General features: G+C 38.7%; 1 protein-coding gene across 1 annotated transcript in view; it reads left to right on the top strand.

Annotated features, from left to right (window-relative positions):
* Positions 1–10,751: 10,751 nt before the first annotated feature.
* Positions 10,752–21,521, top strand: part of LOC126365985 (uncharacterized) — a gene marked incomplete at its 5' end in the record, with an annotated part of 48,916 nt that continues 38,146 nt past the window's right edge. Inside the window, 3 exons of the mRNA XM_050008798.1 lie at positions 10,752–10,903; positions 11,176–11,322; positions 18,639–18,775. Of these exons, the coding sequence (XP_049864755.1) occupies positions 10,752–10,903; positions 11,176–11,322; positions 18,639–18,775 (436 nt within the window). The remainder of the gene's footprint in view (positions 10,904–11,175; positions 11,323–18,638; positions 18,776–21,521) is intronic.

Raw genomic sequence — 21,521 nt, 5'->3', positions numbered from 1 at the left:
ATCACTGAAAGAGCACCTCGTACCCTGTCAACTGTGTGGGTAATTTCGTTTCCCCCTCTCCTTCTTGCTGCTTCACGTTCTTTGGTAGTGTATATTACTGCGTCAACGGGTCTTCTTCTGTCTGCCTCCGTAGCGTAGCGGTAGCGTTACCACCTACCACGTAGGGGGCCCGGGTTCGATTCCCGGCAAGGGACTGGGTGTTATGTGTCCTTCATCATCATTTTCGTCATTCGATTCCCGGCAGAGAACTGGGTCTTGTGTGTCCTTCATCATCATTTTCATCATAATTGACTCGCAAGTCGCCGAAGTGGCGTCAACTAAAGAGGACTTGCAATACGGATCATTGACTCGCAAGTTGCCGAAGTGGCGTCAACTAAAGAGGACTTGCAATACGGCGGCCGAACTCCCTCGAATCGGGTCTCCTGGCCAACAATGCCATATGATGATTTCATTTCAACGGATCTTCTGATACATACAGCGGCCCCATTTTTTTCGATTTCCAGTGATTAACATGAATTACAAGGCCAACCTCAGTCACACTATTTTCGCAATTATTTTAGCAAGTCTTGTGGTGGTTATTAACATCGTACATAAAAAAAAAAAAAATTTGATCCAAAGCTTTCTAAGAAATATAGCATCACGCCTAAACTAATCATTAACACAAATCTAAAAAGTAAGATAGACGAAACTTTTTAGTGATATATTAAAGTTATAATATAATATTCTGAGAAATGTGTTGCAGAGGCTGTGTTCGGCAGTAAGAATAATAACTCTAAGAAATCAAATCGCCTATCATGGAGGCTCATTTCAAAGCGGAACTCATCACTGAAGACAATTCTACTCTAGTCGATAAGATTCCAGGTCCCGATGACCAGAGAAGACGTGGCTGGAGATACCCTGGGCAGTTGTGGGATACCAGCCTGATAGTCGTCCGCCATACGGTCTAAAAACCAGGAGCGATGGTCTAAGGTGCCATTTCTTTTCATAGAAGGGCCCCTCTGGTTGTCATCTGCGGTACGCTTACAGCACAGCGGTACCTCTACGATATGCTTCGCCCCTTTTTGTTGCCCTTCGTGGCAAGCCATCCTGGGTTTAAACTTCAGCAGGATAATACCCGCCCTCACGCGGCGGTAGTTTCTGTTGCTTGTCCTGCTTGCCAAACTCTATCTTGGCCAGCAGGGTCGCTGGATCTCTCCCAAACTGATCACGTTTGAGGCATCATGGGTAGAGCCCTCCAACCAGCTCGGGATTTTGACGACCTAACACGCCAATTGGGCAGATTTGGCACAGTGTCCCTAGAAGGACATCCAACAACTCTATGAGTCAGTGCCAAGCCGACTAACTCCTAAGGTCCAGATATGGCTTGCATGAGGACCAGAAGTGAGTCAACGTGTGATTGCTTGCTCAGTTTGTGATGCTCTTTCTGTTGAACACACTACCCAGTTGTAATCATGTGAAATTGTAATCATTTGTTTGTCTGCACGTGTACGTCACATACACCGACTTCCGTTCCATTCGAATAATTCCTTCGCGGTACGTCGCTCTGCGCCGCACATACTACATTTTCCTTAAAGGCCTGGTCAGATAGAATGCGGCAGTAGCAGATGGCCGGGGCATTCAGAAGCAAGAGACCTCACACAGGCAAGGGCAACTGGCCGCAGCGACTGCAGTGCGTGCCGAGTTCCTGACATTTCTGTTCGTCTCCTTACCTGAGCGGACAGCGCGTCTGATTACCTCACAGAGGACCCCATCATTTCATCATCAGTGACACGCAGGTCAGCCGCTCTGGCTTCACCTGAAGAGACTTGCAACTCGGTTGCTGAACTACCCCAGGTGGGGTTTTTCGGCCATCAGTGCTATACGATCATTTCATTTCCGTTTTGTGTCACGTCTGTGGAGACCAGGACACTTCAGGTAGCAGGCCCCATCTGCCCATGGCTACCTGCGACGTATCACTGGGGAATGTCATTTTCTGTACTAAGAAACCAGTCTGCACACCAGTTTATGGACAGACGGCTGTGGAACTTGGTTTTCTCCCAGAGTTCGGTAATGCAGTTGATCTCTGGCCGGCAAGTACCGTTCCGAATTCTAGATGCTATGATGATGGAGTTCACTGTGACCATCAAAGGAAAGCTTTCTTTAATTTACAACGGATTCAGTATGCAGTGGACTATACCAAAAAAGAAGATGTAGTTTACTAGCGTTGTGTAAACGTTATAAAGAACGAATGCAAAGGAACGCTATTCACTAAAAATAAGACAGCTTTATGCGAAGGTAGCCTTGCTTGTATTCCAGGTGAAGCAGTAAATGAAATACGAAACCATTTTGTAAGCACAAAAAAGCTTCCAAAAGAAACAAATACTACTATAGTTTCATCAGTTTATGTTGACGAAGTACAGCAGCTCTTCAGTCGAGGCCACAGCTCATTAACATCGATATCATCACATGTTGTTGTTGTTGTGGTCTTCAGTCCTGAGACTGGTTTTGATGCAGCTTTCCATGCTACTCTATCCTGTGCAGGCTTCTTCATCTCCCAGTACCTACTGCAACCTACATCCTTTTGAATCTGCTTGGTGTATTCATCTCTTGGTCTCCCTCTGTCCATCTCCTCTTCTTTCCGCTCTCTGTCCACCTCCTGCTCTCCCTTCTCTCTGTCCATTTTCTCGTCCCCCCGCTCAATCCGCCTCTACCTTCATCTCCTCTTATCCCCTCTCCCTGCCCATCTTCTCGTCCCTCCTTTGCCTGTCCCTCTCATCAGACAGAAGTGCGAAACACTAGGTGCATAGCATTAGGATACAATACGTGGGACCTACGGAAGATCCGACCGATTCTGTAGTAATATTCTTTCCAGAAAATAATTTAATGATCTGTGATGGCAGCAATTTTTTGTTTGCATATGGCAACTGGTCACCGAACGAGAGAATATTGGTGTCTGCCAGCGAAAAGGGAAAATCACGTTTACGAGCTGTGAATCATTCTTTGAGGATAGAACGATCAAGGATTGGACAGTTGTTTATACTTCACGCCGATCTTAGAAGTTCTTCGGAGGAAACAAACACTATTCCAGCTCTCAATGTTTTCACACACAAAAAAGCGAGAAACATATAATCTATCTTTTTAAATATTAAAACCAACGTGTTTGGATGGAACCCCGCATCTCTGTTATGAACTTCGAAATTGCTATCATCCACACAGATAGAAATTTGTTTCCTAAAACAGAAATTACAGTGTGCAATTTTTTTAATCAATGATTGTCGACACAGGTTCAGTGTTGCGGATTTGTTCCTATGTATAACGAAAACAAACAAATACACCATTAAATAAGAATGTGTTCAGCATGTGTGGTGCTTATCATCAACTGGAAATGTTGGATGATGGTTGGCTTTTTGTTCAGGAGAGCACATCTGAAAACCAAAAGCTTCAAGACTTTTGTAACTGTTACTGAACCAATGCATCGATACGAAGCTTACGCCAAGAGATATGTGGAATTGCAGAGGAAGCCGCCAATGTCGCTCAAGGATGGTACCGAAGGAGAAAAACATTAATATCTAAAGTTCATCCAAATGTTTAATCATTAGTAAAGAAAATCCTGGAGAAGAAGCAGAGTACAACGGCCACCAGTTTGACCAATTGGTTTTAAATTTCGATGGGAAAACAAGAAAGAAGTCCGCAATTAAGGCTGACGAACTTCTACAAAGATATTAAAAGATTTGAAATAGACGGCAATTTAAAACCGTTTCGATTTGTGTGGCCTACAGACAGACATTACAGTGAAGAAGATAACGTGACAACAATTGGAAATTATGTAAGTACTAGCTGAGCACCCGATGTTGCCCGTATATGTATTTATACCAACCTTCTATAATTCCACCCCATCTTCTCATCCCTCCTTTGCCTGTCCACCTCCTCTTCTTTCCTTTCTCAGTCCATCTCCTCTTCCCTCTCTATGCCATCTCTTCTGCCCTCTGTCCCTGTCCATCTCCTCTTCTTTCCGCTCTCTGTCCACCTCCTGCTCTCCATTTTCTTTGTCCATTTTCTCGTCCCCCCCCCCCCCCCCACTCAATCCGTTTCTACCTCCATCTCCTCTTACCCCCTCTTCCTGCCCATCTTCTCGTCCCTCCTTTGCCTGTCCCCCCTTCTTTCCTTTCTCTGTCCATGTCCTCCTATTCCCTCTCTTTGCCATCTCTTCCCGCCCTCCGTCCATCTCCTCTTATTTCCTCTCTGTGTCCACATCCTGCTCTCCATTCTCTCTGTCCATTTTCTCCTCCTCCTCGCTCAATCCGTCTCTATCTCCCTCCTATCTTTGCCCATCTTCTCCTTCCCCTCTCTGTCTGTCCATCTCCTTCTCCTCCTTCTATATTCATGTTCACCACTTCAACAGGAGGCTGATGGTTGTTACCGCCACAGTATTTCCTTCTAGATTGTAACCAATATATATACCAAATTCGATTGAAACCATTCCAGGGTTTTAGGATGGGCATTTTACTCTCTCTTTGCCCATGGAGGCACATGTCAAATATTTTTCATGTGTTTCATACATACTTGTACACATTTTCACCTGTATCTCCAGCGAGTTTTTCCCTGCATTTTCATTTTCACGTAGCTCAATGTATATGACTTTGTATCTTGTGCACTGTGTGCCGTACAATGATATAATTTTGCCAGTACATTCAGTGACATATGTGAATAATGTCTGCAATTGTTTCACAAATACGGTTACTAGTAGAGAGGTAAAAAATAAAAACGCTATGCTTAAGGTGGCAGTTTTTCTGTATGAACAGCGTAAAATGTGATAAGCGATAAACGTTTTTCCTTCCATCTTTTTGTGGGGATTGTCAAAGAGGAAAACTTTCTTTTTTTTTGTCATCAATCTACTGACTGGTTTGAAGCGGTCCGCCACGAATTTCTCTCCTGTGCCAACTTCTTTATTTCAGAGTCGCACTTGCAGCCTACGTCCTCAATCACTTGCTGGATATATTCCAATCTCTGTCCTCCTCTACAGTTTCCTCTAGTACCATGGAAGTTATTCCATGATGTCTTATAGGATGCCCTATCATCCTGTCCTTCCTCCTTGAAGTGTTTTCCACATACTCTCCGATTCAGTCCACCTAATTTTAAACATTCGTCTGTAGCACCACATCTCAAATGCTTCAATTCTCTTCTGTTCTGGTTTTCCGCAAGTCCATGTTTCACATCCATACAATGCTGTGCTCCAAACGTACATTCTCAGAAACTTCTTCCTCAATGTTTGATACTAGTAGACTTCTCTCGGCCAGGAATGCCCTTTTTGGCAATGCGAGTCTGCTATTGATGTCCTCCTTGCTCCGTTCGTCAGTGGTTATTTTGCTGCTTCGGTAGCAGAATTCCTTAATTTCATCTACTTCATGACCATCAGTCCTGATGTTAGGTTTCTCGCTGTTCTCATTTCTGCTACTTCTCATCACTTTCGTCTTTCTTCAATGTACTCTCAACCCAACGTCGTTGGCGCGCCAGGTACATATAGTCTTCGCCCGCGAGCTCAGCTCCAGTTCACCACCGGCAATGGAGGGTGAAGCTTTGACAATGCCAGCCATTCGTGCTGGCGAAACGTCAGAAAAATCATTAGATAAACGTCGGCCGAAGAACCCGAGACAGAAGCCAATAGGCAGTTTGTCAACAAGTGGCCACGAAAGCCTTAATTTTGCATTTCGTGTTAGCTTCCCTGCACTTCCTATTTATTTTATTCCTCAGCGACTTGCATTTCTATATTCCTGAAATTCTCTAAACATTTTTGTACTTCCTCCTTTCATCGATTAGCTGAAGTATTTCTAGTGTTACGCGTGGTTTCTTCGCACTTACTGTCTTTGTACCCGTGTTTTTCTTTCCAACTTCTGTGCCTGCCCCTTTTAGTGATGTCCGTTCCTCTTCAACTGTACTACCTACGGGACTGTTCTTTATTGCTGTATCTACAACCTTAGAAAACTTCAAGTGAATCTCGTCATTCCTTAGTAATTCCGTATCCCACTTTTTTGCGTATTGCTTCTTCGTGACTAACCTCTTAAACTTCAGACTACTCTTCATCACTACTACATAGTGAACTGAGTCTATATCTGCTCCTGGATACGCCTTGCAGTCCATTATCTGATTTTGAAATCTCTGTGTGACCATGATGTAGTCTAATGGAAATGTTCCCGTGTCACCTGGCCTTTCCAAAATATGCCTCCTTCTCTTGTTGTTCTAGAACAGAGCATTCCAAAATGACTAGCTGAAATTTATAAACGAACTTAATTAGTCTTTTTTCTCTCTAATCCCTTTCTCCAAGCCCGTATTCGCCTGTAACCTTTTCTCCTGCACCTTCCCCTACAACTGCATTCCAATCCCCCACGACTATTATATTTTCGTCTCCGTTTACATACTGTATTACCCTTTCAATATCTTCATATACTTTCTCTATCTCTTCATCTTCAGGTTGCGACGTCGGCATGTATGCATGAACTATCGTTGTCGGTGCTGGTTTGCTGTCGATTCAGATGAAAACAACTCTATCATTGAACTGTTCACAGAAACATACTCTCTGCCGTACCCTCCTATTCATAATGACTCCCATTACCGTTATACCATTTTCCGCTGCTGTTGATATTACGCTATACTCATCAGGCCAGAAATCTTTGTCTTCTTTCCATTTTCACTTCACTGAACCCTACTACATCAAGACTGAGCCTTTCCAGATTTTCTAGAATTTTCAGATTTTGTAAGACTTTCTTAAAGACATGAAATTATGTGCAACGCTTGTTGCAAGTAAGTAAGTACTCTCATTCTCAAATACTGGATGCATGAAGTACGAGTATTCGCGCGTCGTGTGTTACAGTGATTTTTAACCCTCACCTCTTTGATAAGTAGGTGGTTCTTACCCCACAGCGATTCTTTCCAGACAATAAGTGATGTGTATACTAAGTTTGATTTAAATCGGTCTATTGCTTGAGGAGGTGATGTGGAACATACATACATTTGTGTGGACTGTGAAGTAGTTTAACACATGTCACACTCATTACAGTCTTGTAAATACGTTGATGGTGGACGAAATGAGATTAACTCCTCGTGGTTTTCCTTGTAAACGGCACAAAGTCCTCCAAATATCTCTTGTAATTTGTAAAATATTTGCTAATGAAGACCGACAAGACTATCTCAAAGGCAACATCTCTTCCATGGAACCTTTGCGAGATTTTTAAAACGAAATTATGCAAGGTGATTCACGAAGATAGATAAATATTTCAATACATTATTCTACAAGTAAAATTAAAGAAAAAAGTTCATATAAAAATAGGTCAGCAAATGTTTAGTTACGGAGTTACGGCTAATAAAAGAGTTTGTCTGAAATTTAGTAACTTCGCTAAAATGAAGTCATCGCAAAATTGTACATGGTTAAAGTAAATCACGATTTCCATTTATTTGGTTGTTATTGATCTGATGAATCTAATACAAGAAGTCCCAGGCCTGTATCTACAGTAGTTTTCCACAAAATCCAGAGAAGGAGAGACGTAATTTCGTTAACATTTTTAATTTATTAACTTCTTGGCCCAATTTGTTTCTTTTTTTAAAAAAAAAATTCCAGATAATTGCACAAAGTTTTCAACAGAAGTTGTAGAGAATTTACTTTGGAAAAATAAGGCATACCTATTTCATAAATAATTTACAAGCTACAACAGCTACTAAGTGGCTTCACTTAAATACACTGTTGTTATATGTTCTTTCACTGAACAATCCAGAAAACGTACTCGTTTCAATGTTAGGAAACGACTGAAACAACTCACTAACGGTTGCCAACAATGACATAAACGTTTCTACATTCTTAATGGAAAGAAAACAAATTTACTTGTATAATAAACTTTGCTTCTCTTCATGTTCTGGAAAACTGCTGCAGATACACGTCTGAGGCATGTTTTATTAGATTCACCAGACCGATAACAACAAAATAAATGGAAATCGTGCCTTACTTTAACCTAGTTGAGTTTAGTGATGGCTTCATAATAGCGAAGTTGCTAAATTTCAGGCAATAGCTTTTATTACCAGTAACTCAGTAACTAAACATTTGCGGACCGATGTTTGAAATATTTTCTTTAGTTTTACTTGTAGAATAACATAATAAAATATTTGCATATCTTCGTGAATCACCCTGTAAATGGGTGGACTCCGAATACATATTGGTTGCAGGCAAATGACATGCAACTGCATCCACTCATTCTCCATTCGTCTGACGACGTGCCGTAGGCTACAGCTCGCTGTGCTACACTGCTAGACCTCTTAGTGTGCCTTTACCTGCGAAAAGCCGCTAATTCCAGCAGGAGCCCCAGGTATCGTAGAAGTATCAGTCCGTGTTCGTACCCCGCTGCTGTATTAGCTATCATATTGTGTCAGCGGCCGGAATGTCATTAGCAGCTCCCATATATAGCGCGGTAAGACACAGCTACCTCCCGCCGTTGCTGACACACAGCAGTGAAATACGCCAGCAGGTGCAAACAGCAGCTCCGGCCTGCGGCGAATCCGGATTCTGATGCGACACGACTCAGCAAGGACCTGTGTAGCACGCCGGTTGCCGCTCCTGCCAAACTGTTATTATGTGTGAGCGGCACGATAACAAGAAGAGCATCAACGATGCAGTCTAGCCTTTGCAGCTCAAAGCCAGCGGTTCATGTAACCAGTTTGTGTGGGGGGCGATCAAACACTTCACACTTACAACATTGCAGGGGCGTCCTCTTTGTCTGTGCTATCTGCGGCCGAGAATTGTCATAAATAAGGAAATGCATGACAGGTACGTTATGTGGGGTTGCATAAAATCAGGCGAAACCTCGCAGCGTGCATCCGTACTTGACGGAAGACATTGTTGTTCTAGGAATCTTTACATGCTCACTATAAGCTCAGTCCCGAAAAGAGCGACGTGACACGATCGACAGGCATACTAGAGACACTACCCAACATGTCTGTGAGAAGCTTCATCGCATTTTCACTGTCGTTTCCAATTAGCGAGATATCGGACCTTACTTTCCATATGGCCCTCATACATTAAGCAGGTAGAAAGAAAGTAATTTCCACAGACGAACCTTACTTCGCATTTTGATTGTAAATTTTTCAGCTTTCGTACGTGGAAACCGAGCTGGAGCCAATCTCCTTCGTCTCGTTATCATTTAAAGTACGCAGTTTCACCATATTATAAGTCCTCGTTATACCCACTAGCCCAAACTTTTGAAAATATAATAATCTAGGCGCAGGTGTGGGGAGGGAGGGTATTTTATGTCCACCTTTTTGAAATACAGTAATCTAGATAGGTACTTTATATATTAAAATTTTGAAGAAAATATTTATTGTTTTTTAATCAAGTCTTCGACCATATTCCAAAAATTCTTTGAATTTTTCAGGTAAACGTAACCGAACAATGTAAGTGTTAGTAACAGATACAACTGTTCACAGCACATATCATTTTCAATATTTTCACTCTTAGGCCCCAACATACACATCAGTATCTCTTTAAAACGTGTTTCCTGAGTAAATGTCAACAGCAGTAATTGTCGACATTTGTATTTTTAAAATTTTGTTGCTAGTAGTCATAAAGTGCCCATTCCGCCCTTGGTTTTTTTTCCTAAAGAGGGTGTGTTGGTTTTGGCTGAGTGCGTGTGCTAAGACATATTTTCAGGTTCTGCTCCCTATTTACACCCCAGTATCTTATCACAGAGTATGTTGCTAACGTAAGTTAATAATAAATAAGGGATTTTGCTTTTTAATTTTTTTTAGTGTGGGCGTTAAGTACGATCCCCACCCCTCACTTTGGCAATACACGTTATAAAACAACGGGTCGGTATTGGCCAATAACGCTGTCTCAGTACCGTCACATGTTCAGTCGTACACTTTTTTCACTTTACAAAAATGTGTCACGAGAAACATTGCCGTAACAATTACGCTACAGAACAAATGGTTCCATTGTTTGCTTATGGTAAACCTGAGACTGCCTGCCGAAAAATATATCGTGATTTCTTTACGTGTACTGTATAATGTAAATCTGAAATCATTCTGAACAATTTCAATAAAATAATTATTAGAGTCACTGCTGAAGGCAGGCTCCGTAGCACATTACTTAGAATGAGACACAGTAACATTTTAATATATCACTAAGCACTTTGTCTAATTTTTTCAGTTATGGTACTCTATTTCTCAGAAAAGTTGCAATTTGCCAAATATCAAATAAGTTTCTGGTTTTATTTTTGTATATGGCATTAACTGCTGCCGCAACAACGAAGTAAATATTTCAATTAAACAAATTCGCTAATCAAACACACTTCCGCCCATCGATATACCAACGATGGTTAAATCTGTTTGTAAGGAACGCCATCGGCAGTAAAGCAGTAAACTATAAATTAAACGTTTATGGGCTACAACTATCGTTTGTTAATAATATAAAATCCTCTTTGTTGATTATGTTCCAAAACTTTTATAAATAGTAGAAATGATATTATGTAACACCTTGAACTACTGTTCAGTGTATTCTTTATTGTGCGTCGGTTTACTCAAAGACCATTTTCCAGCAAGAGTTATGTGTTTATACATCAACAAACACACCAACAATAACATGTTTACGACACGTGATCAATGAAACTCCGCGCCACTCCGCCGGATCGCTGGTCGCCGTAAATGTCGCAAACTGCTGAGGCGCTTTTCATTTGTCAACTGTGTGACGTCAGTGGTCGTGGTTGCGTGAGTGGTTCAGGATGCTAGTGGCTTGATGTTTTTGGTGGTTAAGAGTAGTTAAAACTTCGTTTGCCAAGCTGGATAACACAGTGGGTGGTAGATATCTCAGTCTACAAGATAACGAATTCGTTCATAATGTCACAACAGATCTGCAGCACTTCGTTACGACACACAAAAATCAGCGAAGGTATGTCTTCTGTGAGCACTATTGTCGGCGAGTGTATTTGCCTAAAATGATCTTTTGTTTGGTTTTTACATTTTGATTGCTTCTCTTCTGAAACAAAAACAGCGAGTGACAGGGAGGGGAGAAGTTTACCTGGAGGGGATAAAATAGTGGGGAGCAGGAAGAGCCGTAGCGCCTTGCACGAAAGAGAAAGTGAAAGACTCATAGTGCAAGCGAAGCCCGCTGCAGTACTTACGTCAAGCGTTGAACCACTTTTGCTCTCGATTCTCTTTCAGCGTGCTGATTTTCCCGCCGGTCAGTAACTACAGGCGATTTTTAATCCACAAATTGTGCGAAGAAACGTACACCAACCTGAAAACCTTCTCAGTTGGACAAGGCTTGGCAAGAAGAACTGTGGTGTGCTTCCAGGAACATTTAATCAGGTAAACCGCGATGTAAACATTTTCATCCAGGTTGGTCGCTGACTTTTCTTCTTATTCTTTTGTATTTTATATTGGTAGATGTGCAGCTAACCCCCCTGTACCAAGCTACAGTTGTATCTAGAAATGAATGAAATAAATGTTCTAGTCAGAATTTTCTCTTTCTTGATACTTTAAAATGGTGCTTGTATTTCGCTTATGGACTATCTTGGGAAACAGAGCAGTTTTATTATGGTGTGTTCTATAAGCATTCATTCCAGTGATTGTGTAGTTTCACTTGAAGCAAAAAATTTTCTCTAAAATAAGAGTAGTTAACCCTTTTGTTTACTGTAGTTCTACCAAATTTGCATGCATCTTTTACTTAAATTGTTAACCTGGTGAATACTGACTAGATGTGATTCCATCAGGGACCTGATATTGTAGCATCCAATTAAAAAAATGTGTAGAGAATTAGTATTGTTTAAATTGTCATTGTCATTGACAAGAGATTGTTTCTTGGCAAGTTATTTGCAGAACAACAACAACTATATTATTTCAGTTGACATCCCACCAGGATCTTCCTTGTTGGAATTGGCTGGTCCAGGTTAACACCATTAGTTGGGCTTGGTAAGAAATCTTGATGTATGTATTAAATAATAGTAGCTTCTGCAGTGTATTACAGGCAAACCATTCTCTTTTGATTTGCTTTTTTAACAAAATGAACATTGAGTATGTACATAGAGGTATGTGTGTTGGTAAGTAGATTATCTTTCTGATTCTATGTGGCATATAGATTTCAGAAACATATTTTGCCTTGTCATTAATCTTACGTGTGTGATTATTGTTGCATTTGAATGCATTACCTGGGTCAGTCTTCAGGGATGTTAAATTTTATTTAGTGTGTGAGAGAGCGACAACCCCTTCCACCCTCACCTTGAAATCTTGGCTGGGGGGAAGGACTTGGCTACTGCATAAACCAATCTCTAGGTTGAGAGTTGGCACAACCAACGAAAGTGAATGTGAAATAGTTTCTGTTACTACCTTGTCAGGTTGAGATTAAACTCAGCGCAGTGGCTGATGTTAGTTAGTTTCTTATATCAGCTGTACATGGGAAATACCTCTATGGTAGCTCTCATCAGCTGCTGCTCAGGGTCTCAGTTTGTGCAGACATAATAGATTGACCTGTGTCATAGCCCAATGTATAAATTCACCAAACATTTAATGAACTTTTCGTTACAAAATCTGAAACTGAAAGGGAAATTAAGAATGCTATATTAGATAATAGGCAAACATGTGAATTGTATTTTAGTTTATATTATGTAGGTCAACATAAATTGTACACAAGCTATGAAAATTGCAAGGGGCAGGCACCACTTTTCTCTAACTGAAGTTTGTAGCCGGCCGAGTGGCTCTAGGCACTACAGTCTGGAATCGCGTGACCGCTACGGTCGCAGGTTGGAATCCTACTTTGGGCATGGATGTTTGTGACATCCGTAGGTTAGTTAGGTTTAAGTAGTTCTAAGTTCTAGGGGACTGATGACCTCAGAAGTTAAGTCCCGTAGTGCTCAGAGCCATTTGAACCGTTTGAAGTTTGTATAGGCCCATATAGAATAAAATATTCAACAGTAAATTGGCATGTGCTACAATGCACCAGTATTTTCTGGCATTTACAGTTTGGAGAATTATATTAGATGTGTTAAGCAAATGATAACATGTGGTTTCTTTATACATTGCCGTGATGTACAGGCAGATGAGAACAATATTGTTTCTGCTCTTAACTCCTTTCCAAAGTTCATTGTTTTGTAATAATCATAGTACAGGCAGATATTATGTATTCCTAAATGAAAACTGCACCCCTTTCAATCATAATTTAGACACACTCTCTCTTCAGCTCATAGAATATGTTATGTCATTATATTGTTCAATCTGCAGTAAGAATTTGTCAGTTGTCTTCTCTTTTGTATGCTTAATATGCCTGGTTTGCGTATTTGGTCTCTCTCTTCTTTAATCAACCTAAAATTTTTTGTCTTTTTACAAATGATATTGTTGAATACTGTAACTAATGATAAGCTACCAACTTCCATTCACATGGCATGGTCTATCATTTGTTTTGCTATTCCGCTATCTTATTGTTTACATAACTTTTAATTATTGTGCTTCATTGCTTGCATCATTTACTGGCCATGTGTTTTTGGAAAAGACAAAATGTGCACTACAGTGTGCATCCTATAGACTTCTTCTTTTGCTTTTTCTAAGTGTGACTGTGGTGTATTTGGTTCAGGTTTTCATTTTCTAATATACTGGTAAAGCTTTCATACACCAAAGGCTGAATGCAATAAATACAACATAATATACACCTTATTATGACATGAAAACCCTGCTTTGTGAATGGTTCAGCTATTTATTAATTACAACAGAAACAGTTGTTGCTAACATTCATTCATTTTAATACAGTTTTCTATGAATGATAAAAATTAAAAATCATATTTTTTTTAAATATTTTGTTGTAAGCCTAAAAGAGAGAAATCTCAGAATACTGCTTTACTGCATAGCCTATTATGCACACTTACCGTACATAAACTTGGAATAATTTTAAGGTCTCCAAGTCACCTTGTCGTTGACAGTTCTGTATATTATCCCATTAATGTAACTGAATTTTTTTGCTATTGTAATAAACCTGTCTCAATTGCAGACAAAGTGATATTACTTTGGAGAATTAAGCTGACCACTTTTATATGTTCTTTGACAGGCCACCTAATTATATATGACATCAAAAAGTCATAAAGTCCTATTTGTATTTACTGTTATCATAAGCAATCTGACATCCATTCCCGGCATCATCACAAGCATTCAGCTACATCCAACTGCGCTATTCCTGCATCTTTTCTAATGCCACATGTCCAACATATTAGGTCCTCTTCTTGGCCTTATTTTATGTCACAAAGTCCAGCAGAGTACTTATCAGGTCTGTGTACAAGCCAGTCATCTGCCTACATGTCCTGCCAACCTTCATTTCATCATCATTATACATCTTCTACTCCATTTTGACCCATTTGTTTTCTTGTACATCCAAGATATTCTGTGAGCAAACCACAGTATACGAAATTTGGTTTTTGCATTTTAAGGCCATATCATACAGTCATTAGACAAACCTGGCAGTGTGCAGTCATTGTTGACCTTGTATGTCGGACATGGAGGAAACGTCATTATTTGAAGATGTCTCCTATAATACTCTTATGAATTACTTTTATAGAGAAAATCTTCAGATTCTAAGTTCCCTGAAGATCGTGATCATTATTTTAAATGATTTCACAGTGGCTTGTTCATGATAACAAACATTGGACTCATATGTGCCAGTCAGCTTGTGTGAGTTTTGTCTCAAGAGTTCTTTTCTGTGACCATTATGTGGAGCATGGACTGAGACATGTGTGTAACATTTTAACATGGTTTATGATCTAAAATTTAATTTATACTGAATAGATGCTATCTTTCTGTGGCCATAAAATGGTATCAGCCTAAATATAATTTTAGTAAAATAAAAGTATATAAATGCTATTTAGTATTGTGTAAATAAGTAAAATAGACGTTTAGCAGAACAGGACTAGGGCAGAATATAAAATCCATCTCTGGTAATATAGTATAAAAAGTCTGTGAATTTACACCCATTTGGATTTTGAAATTTTTTGTGCCTGTAGTTAGTAGCCCAATCTGTATTAAAACAATTTCTTTATTTCCTTCTGTTAGTTTAATAGTAAAATTATTTCTTCAAGTGATGGAATGGGACAAACATTGTGATGGAATAGGGCTAACAGGACAAGCTATTTTTAATCTATTTTCTTTGTAGAGTACTGATTTCATATACAAACAAATAACAAAATAGGACATACTAACAAAAATAAATAAAAAAAAGACATATCAAGAATTTGTAGAATATCACTTCTTGGTACCCATGGATTAGGGTCAATCAAAAAGTGTGGAACAGATCATCAGCTTTGACTACTTAATAACTGTGTTGTTTTAAGTGATGTAATGGTTGTGTGGTGTATTTGCAACAGGCCTTGTGTTAAGAGGGCATTTTGAAGTATGTGGTGATGATTTCTGGTGTTGGATGTGTATATAACAAAATTGTTTTTGAATGATGTTTGTGAGTGAAGTGCCATTTGTCAGGATTCATACCTGAACTAAGTGTTTGGTTATAATTTAGTGAATTATTTTAATCAGGTTACCCTCCATTGAGAGGCTGTTGCACGCAGCGGCTGTTATTGACTTATAGATTTACATATTATTTTAATGTCAGTTGCCATTGGCTACAGATGGTTTTTGGCTTCATTCTTGAAGAGTTTGTTTGTTTGTTTGTTGTGGATAAGACTACAAAGCTTAGCAGCAACCAGCTGTATGCTGTAATGGCTAGAATGTGTGCACAACAGTATGGTGACAGCTAGTAAGTTTTGCAGTTGTGTTGGTTGATGGCTGAATATATGAGGTTACATATTTGTGTTGAAATTACAAAATTAGCGAAAGTTGTTGCTTCGCAGAACAGGGACATGTGGTTGTGTGTCATGTCAATCTGTTCATAGGTGTTCTTGGTTCGAGAAGTCTTTGCTGCTCATTCCTGACTTTTCTAATGAATTTCTGGGTTATGTTGTTAGTTGCAGGTAATTAAGATTGTGATTGGGATTTGGAGTGTGTTTTCACTGTTTTAGTTAAGTTATGTTTTCACCATATAGATCAAGTGAAATTTCTGCTACAAGTTTTTCCTTTTGCAGATTCATTACTATGTTGCTACCACAGAGTTCACTTTGTCTTAAGTTTCTTGTATTGGGGTATTGTGGATTTTTGATAATTTTGGATTTTTGCCCAGGTTTTTATTTTGGTATGCCCATAATATTAAGATTGTTGAATGTTTGGTTTTCCCCTGCCCAAAAACCCCTAACTACCAACGCTAATTACGACAGATGTTCTGTTAGTTGCTTTTTCTCCAGTTGAATATATTTTGCATTGTTTTTGTCTGTTTGCACTATTAATGTCTGACGTCATGGTTTCCACACTGTATAAGGGCGAAATAGTGGTGTTGCCATCTTGATGATGTCACTGGTCAAAGCTGATGGTGGTATTGTCACTATCAGCTCTAAATGTAAATTTGTTGCTTGCACTTTTCTTTCTAATGAATTTCACTTCTTGTTCATTAGTGCCTACTGTGAGAAACTATTCTGTGAAGTGCGTAATTGACTTTTTGATGGAATGCACTCAGCTTGTTGTACAGGGGTGGGGCATCCACACAATATACAGGAAGAGTGTCTGGTGCTGCATGAAATGCAGAATGAAGCTGTTGAAATTGATTGATGTTTGAGGCTGATTTTAAATAGAACAGTATTACTTTAAGAACAATAGACCTATTTCTAATTGTAGAACTAATAAATTGCCTGATAAATATCAAATAGTACTTAATGTAAAAAGGTTTTGAATTTATTGTTTTAGTTTTATTAAAGTAGCAACTTGAAGTTGATTAATAGTAGGCATAATTAAACATCTACTATGTGCCTTTGAACCAGTCTCAAGCTGTGATTTAACAGGACAAGTTACAAAAAAGTAGCTTACAATCTTTCTGATTGTTTGTCTATTGTGTGATTTCCCCTAGTATTTCTTTCTAATGAAACATATGTGCAGTGAAGATATTATTAGTATTTTTTAAATAATATAAACTTAATTGTTTTACTGTTACAGAAAGGGACAATGGAATATACAGTGTTTTGAATGCATTAATAGGCATTTGTGCATTTAAAGCCCAACAGTTAAATTTTACTTTTTAGTAATAAAGTACTATATAAGTAAAAAATTACAAAAATAAATTATGGCAGCATTCTGTAGAAACCTGTTTTCTGAAACTATTGGTCAAGATCTTGCTTTCTTATAAACAGATATCTAGGTTTGCATCCCAAATTACAATGGAATTACTGTGTTCCCATGTGTATTTTATGGAGAGTATCCAAGTTTGGACTCCACTGCAACAAATTTGCCCACAATAATCAAGGATATTTTTTTTTATTTTGGTGAGCTTGGTTTTTGCTTTTAATGGAATGACACTCTTTTCTCTGTTGTTTATCTGAGTCAACAGAACAATAGCCAATTTCTTGAGAATTTAAAAAAAAAATATTATTCTGTCTCATCTTTTTTTTCATTCTCACATAACAATTTGGGGTCAGCAAAGATCAGTTTCCTGGCAATTCATATTTTGTTTGTGGGTTGGTTTCTTTCAGAATATTAAGTCTAATGTAACTGGATAGATAAAAAATCTACTCACAGAGTTTTCAGAGCCAATGGCTACTCCTCTGGTTTTAGGGGGAAGGAAGAGGGATGAAGTAAGACTGGTGAGGTTTAGGAAATTGGGAGGGTTTGGAAAAGTCGTCCAGAACTTTGGGTCAGGGGAGACCTACCAGATGGGGTAAGAAGGAAAGGCTCGAAACGTCTTCATCCCTCTTCCCTCCCCTTCAATCCTTCTGCCAAAGAAGGCTTCGAAAGTCTTCAGGTTTCCTTAACCTATGCACAAGGTGGGTGAGCAGTCACACTGTTGTTTTAAATGTCCATAACTTTTTTATTAATGAATATTTGCATGTGGAAGAAGTTGTCATTTCTCATTACTGAGAGAATATATGTAGTACACTACAATTGCATACATTCTCATGTGTTGTTGACAAAACAATGTAAACTTATAGGAATGCTATAAATTAATTTTTACAGAAAAGTTAGAAGTAAATTTCTGAGGTCAAGTGTGATCTTCTCCTCTAATTCATTCAGAGTGTGTGGGTTTGTTTGGTACACCTGTTCTTTGGTCCATTCCCACAAGAAAGAGGCATAAGAAGTCGGCACTTCTTGAGGGCCATTGTGTTGCTCTTGCTACAGCCTCCGCTTAGCAAGTGGATTTTTTTTATCTGTCTAGTTACATTGTAGTTTCAAAAATTGAAAATTAATTATTTTTGATTTTAAGTCTGCTGCCGATATCCTCTGAGTCCAAACTGAACTTGTGTTAGATCTCGGACAACTGTGTTATCACCTGTACATTAAATCCTAGTCTTCCTTTGTGCCTTACAAGAAATCATGTTCAGCATGTAATTCAGAATATTGACACATTTTGTCTGTGTAAGTTAGTTAACATAGCAACTTTGTAGTGCTCAAGTCCATGGAGTAGAATTGCATTCCTTTCAGCACAGTAGACAAGAACTTAATTCAGTTACTACTCATGACAAAATTCATTTTTAAAAATATAAGATATTGTAGCATCATTGATTTTCAGACCATAAATCAATAAACTTTATATATCATTTAATTCTGTTTGCATTTAGGAAGCTAGAAAGAAATGCCTCAGATAAACCTACGGTGACAGGTCTGCCCAATTATACAGGAAGAATGGTTGTAGACCGACAACACTTGACAAATAGTGATGAAGGTGCTCCTATACTCACTTCTGCCACCAAGAAAGGTCAGTTTGATATACATATTATTGATGAGAAAAAATGTCAAGTAGTTGTTACATAAGTACATAACAAAGTTTTACAGTCAAAAGTAGGCTACTTTAAAAATCATGTATAGTTATGAGGAATTTGTTGAGTGTATAATATACTTTTATGGTATGTTTCTGTCCGTTTGAGCCTTATTGTAGTAGTTTTATTTATTTACCAGTGTACCCTCATGGATACATTAATCTCAGTGCTGTGTTTCATTTTGAGTGAAAGCCTGTTAACAGCATGCCCCTGTAAATGGACATCTACAAAGTTGCAGATGCCATGACAATGGCCCCTGCAGTTTCGGCTATCGTAACAAACATTTTTGAGCATACTTCAGAAAACAAAATTCGGTTTTTCTTCTGGGTCTATCTGTGTGACACATCACTGGTTTGGTGCACGATATTAACCCATTTCAGCCTGAATTATTTTTTTTCTGCTATTTCTACAAATAAGATATTTATGTGTTTATTATTATCAAAGGAAAGCTATCCAACAAGCAAAACAAAAAATCAATAATTGAAACAAAAAATGGCGTAACATACATGTCACGCTAGCCAGAACATAAATTTTAGGCAGAATATATGACAGCAAGTAAAACAATACGCTGTATGTGATTTACATAAAGTTCAGGCGCAGTACTCACTTTCTGTGATATGGCACAAAACATTCAATATACAAACCAAGGTCACATTTGCAGCACATTGTTCTTTGGGTCCTTTGCAGTTTTCCACTGTACAGCGTCTTCTTTTTTTCTGTGACGCCATGGCTACCAGATGATTTGTTTCATCATATCTAATATCGTGCAGTCCAGGACCTCTTGGTACTGCTGCATTGGAAGTCAGGTAACATTTCATAATGTAGTGCCAAAAGTGCAGCTGAGGCATAATTATACCAGTCGTTCTAGGAAGAAGGCACCCATTATGTACAGAGATATCTAGAAGCCATATAAAAATTGGCCACCTCCATTTCTTTCTTTTGACACTCACTCTATACAACACTAAGTTTTCATCCATTCAGTCAGTTCCTCCCATATTTTTGTTGTATTCTCCAATTACATTAGCCATAACTTAAACAAATTGTATTATAATTTGCGATAAAAAATGATACTTACTTCTTATTCGAAGACATAATTTCATTCGAAAAAGTCTTCCATACTTGAAGCACCAGTCACTGACCACTTAATGCTTGCAACTGACTGAAGCCTACCTAAACATGAACAACAAAACCTCCTTATCTGAAAGCCATACAACAATAGCCACTCCAAATGCAGGCATTGTTGCCAACAAGAGAAAACAACGACAGGCGGTTCGGTGACATGTATGTTACGCTAGGCAGAAATGGGTTAACATACTGCCGCTAGTCACGTGAATTGCTTACATGTAACTAAAGTTTCTGGGCAGTTTTTAAGCACCTGACTCTACCCCCCTGTTGAAGTACGAACTGGATGTCTGTTAAGTTATCATGACGACTTTAAACATTCTTGTAACAGTTTACAATTATCTGTAAATGATTGCGCATTCCACCATCCAGCAGAGAATAAAGCTGCTTTGAATATTAATACATATAACTCCGCTTTTCGTATGAAGGTCATATAGCCAGGTAAGGTGTGTTCTCAGAAAATGTGGCCTCAGGTAGTTAACAGTTCCCTGTGAAAATTGTTGACTTACTGTTATTCAAAATATAAGCTGTATAAAGTGTGTCAGTGGAAAATTAATGATTGAAAGTACAGGGTAGTAAATTAAAACAGTTGCTGAGAATAGGGCACTGCCTACTAGTAAATGGGTCCACTGGTATGTGTTGTTGGTGACTTCAGTCTTAGTGCACCACACTGCATTTCATGTGGCATTATTTTACTTCAGCCCCCTCCCACACTCCCCATTGACACTTCTGCTGTGCAAGATCATTCTTCTGAACTTAATTTTATTATTTTACATTGTACCAGACTCAATAAGGCATTTTAACCAGTTGTTTGCGAAAATTTCATGCAAATGCACTAAAATAGCTGTCAAAGAGGCCAAAAACAGTAAATCAGACATCCAGTCACACGGTGGCACAACATATTTTCCGTTGCGACTTATAATTTCTACAGAGTAGGAAACAATCTGAAATGTAACACAGAAGTAATTGCTATGACCAGTAAGTGCTGCGTATGTGGTTGGGTTCTTGGGTGTTTCATGGCACGTATTTTACAGCTGGCAATTTGTATTGTTCAACTCTGAAACAATAAATAACAGTAGAGTAACGACATGTCCTGTGTATTGCAGAAATTTTATCTATTTTTACACTTTATATGCTCATTAGCGTGTTACTGCTCATTAACATGTTACTGAAGTGTGTGTAAGAGGTGGTGCCTATTTTTTGCCTCCAGAGACTGGCGTTTGTGATATCTAATAATGTAGTACTTGTTGTCATAATTAGTTGTTATTGCATTGCTATGAGTTCTGAATTCACCTTCCTTGATATTTCTCTTGTGCTGCCACTCTCTCTTTGTACTGTAATTCGTATGATAACTACAAGCTATAAAATATACTGCATATATTATTGACATAAATTGTTTTGGCCTTCCTTATATTGAGATTAGTGAGCAGATTTTATTATCCCCCCCCTTTTTTTTTTTAAAAAAAAAAAAGGTTAGCTATTATCGATTGTAGTAGCTTGTTGTATCCACTGAATCTTTGGCTGAATTAAAATATATCCCATTAATTCCAAATTCTAAACTGC

This window comes from Schistocerca gregaria, chromosome 4, assembly GCF_023897955.1.
Source record: "Schistocerca gregaria isolate iqSchGreg1 chromosome 4, iqSchGreg1.2, whole genome shotgun sequence".
NCBI lineage: Eukaryota > Metazoa > Arthropoda > Insecta > Orthoptera > Acrididae > Schistocerca > Schistocerca gregaria.
This window is presented reverse-complemented; position numbering and strand designations above follow the sequence as displayed.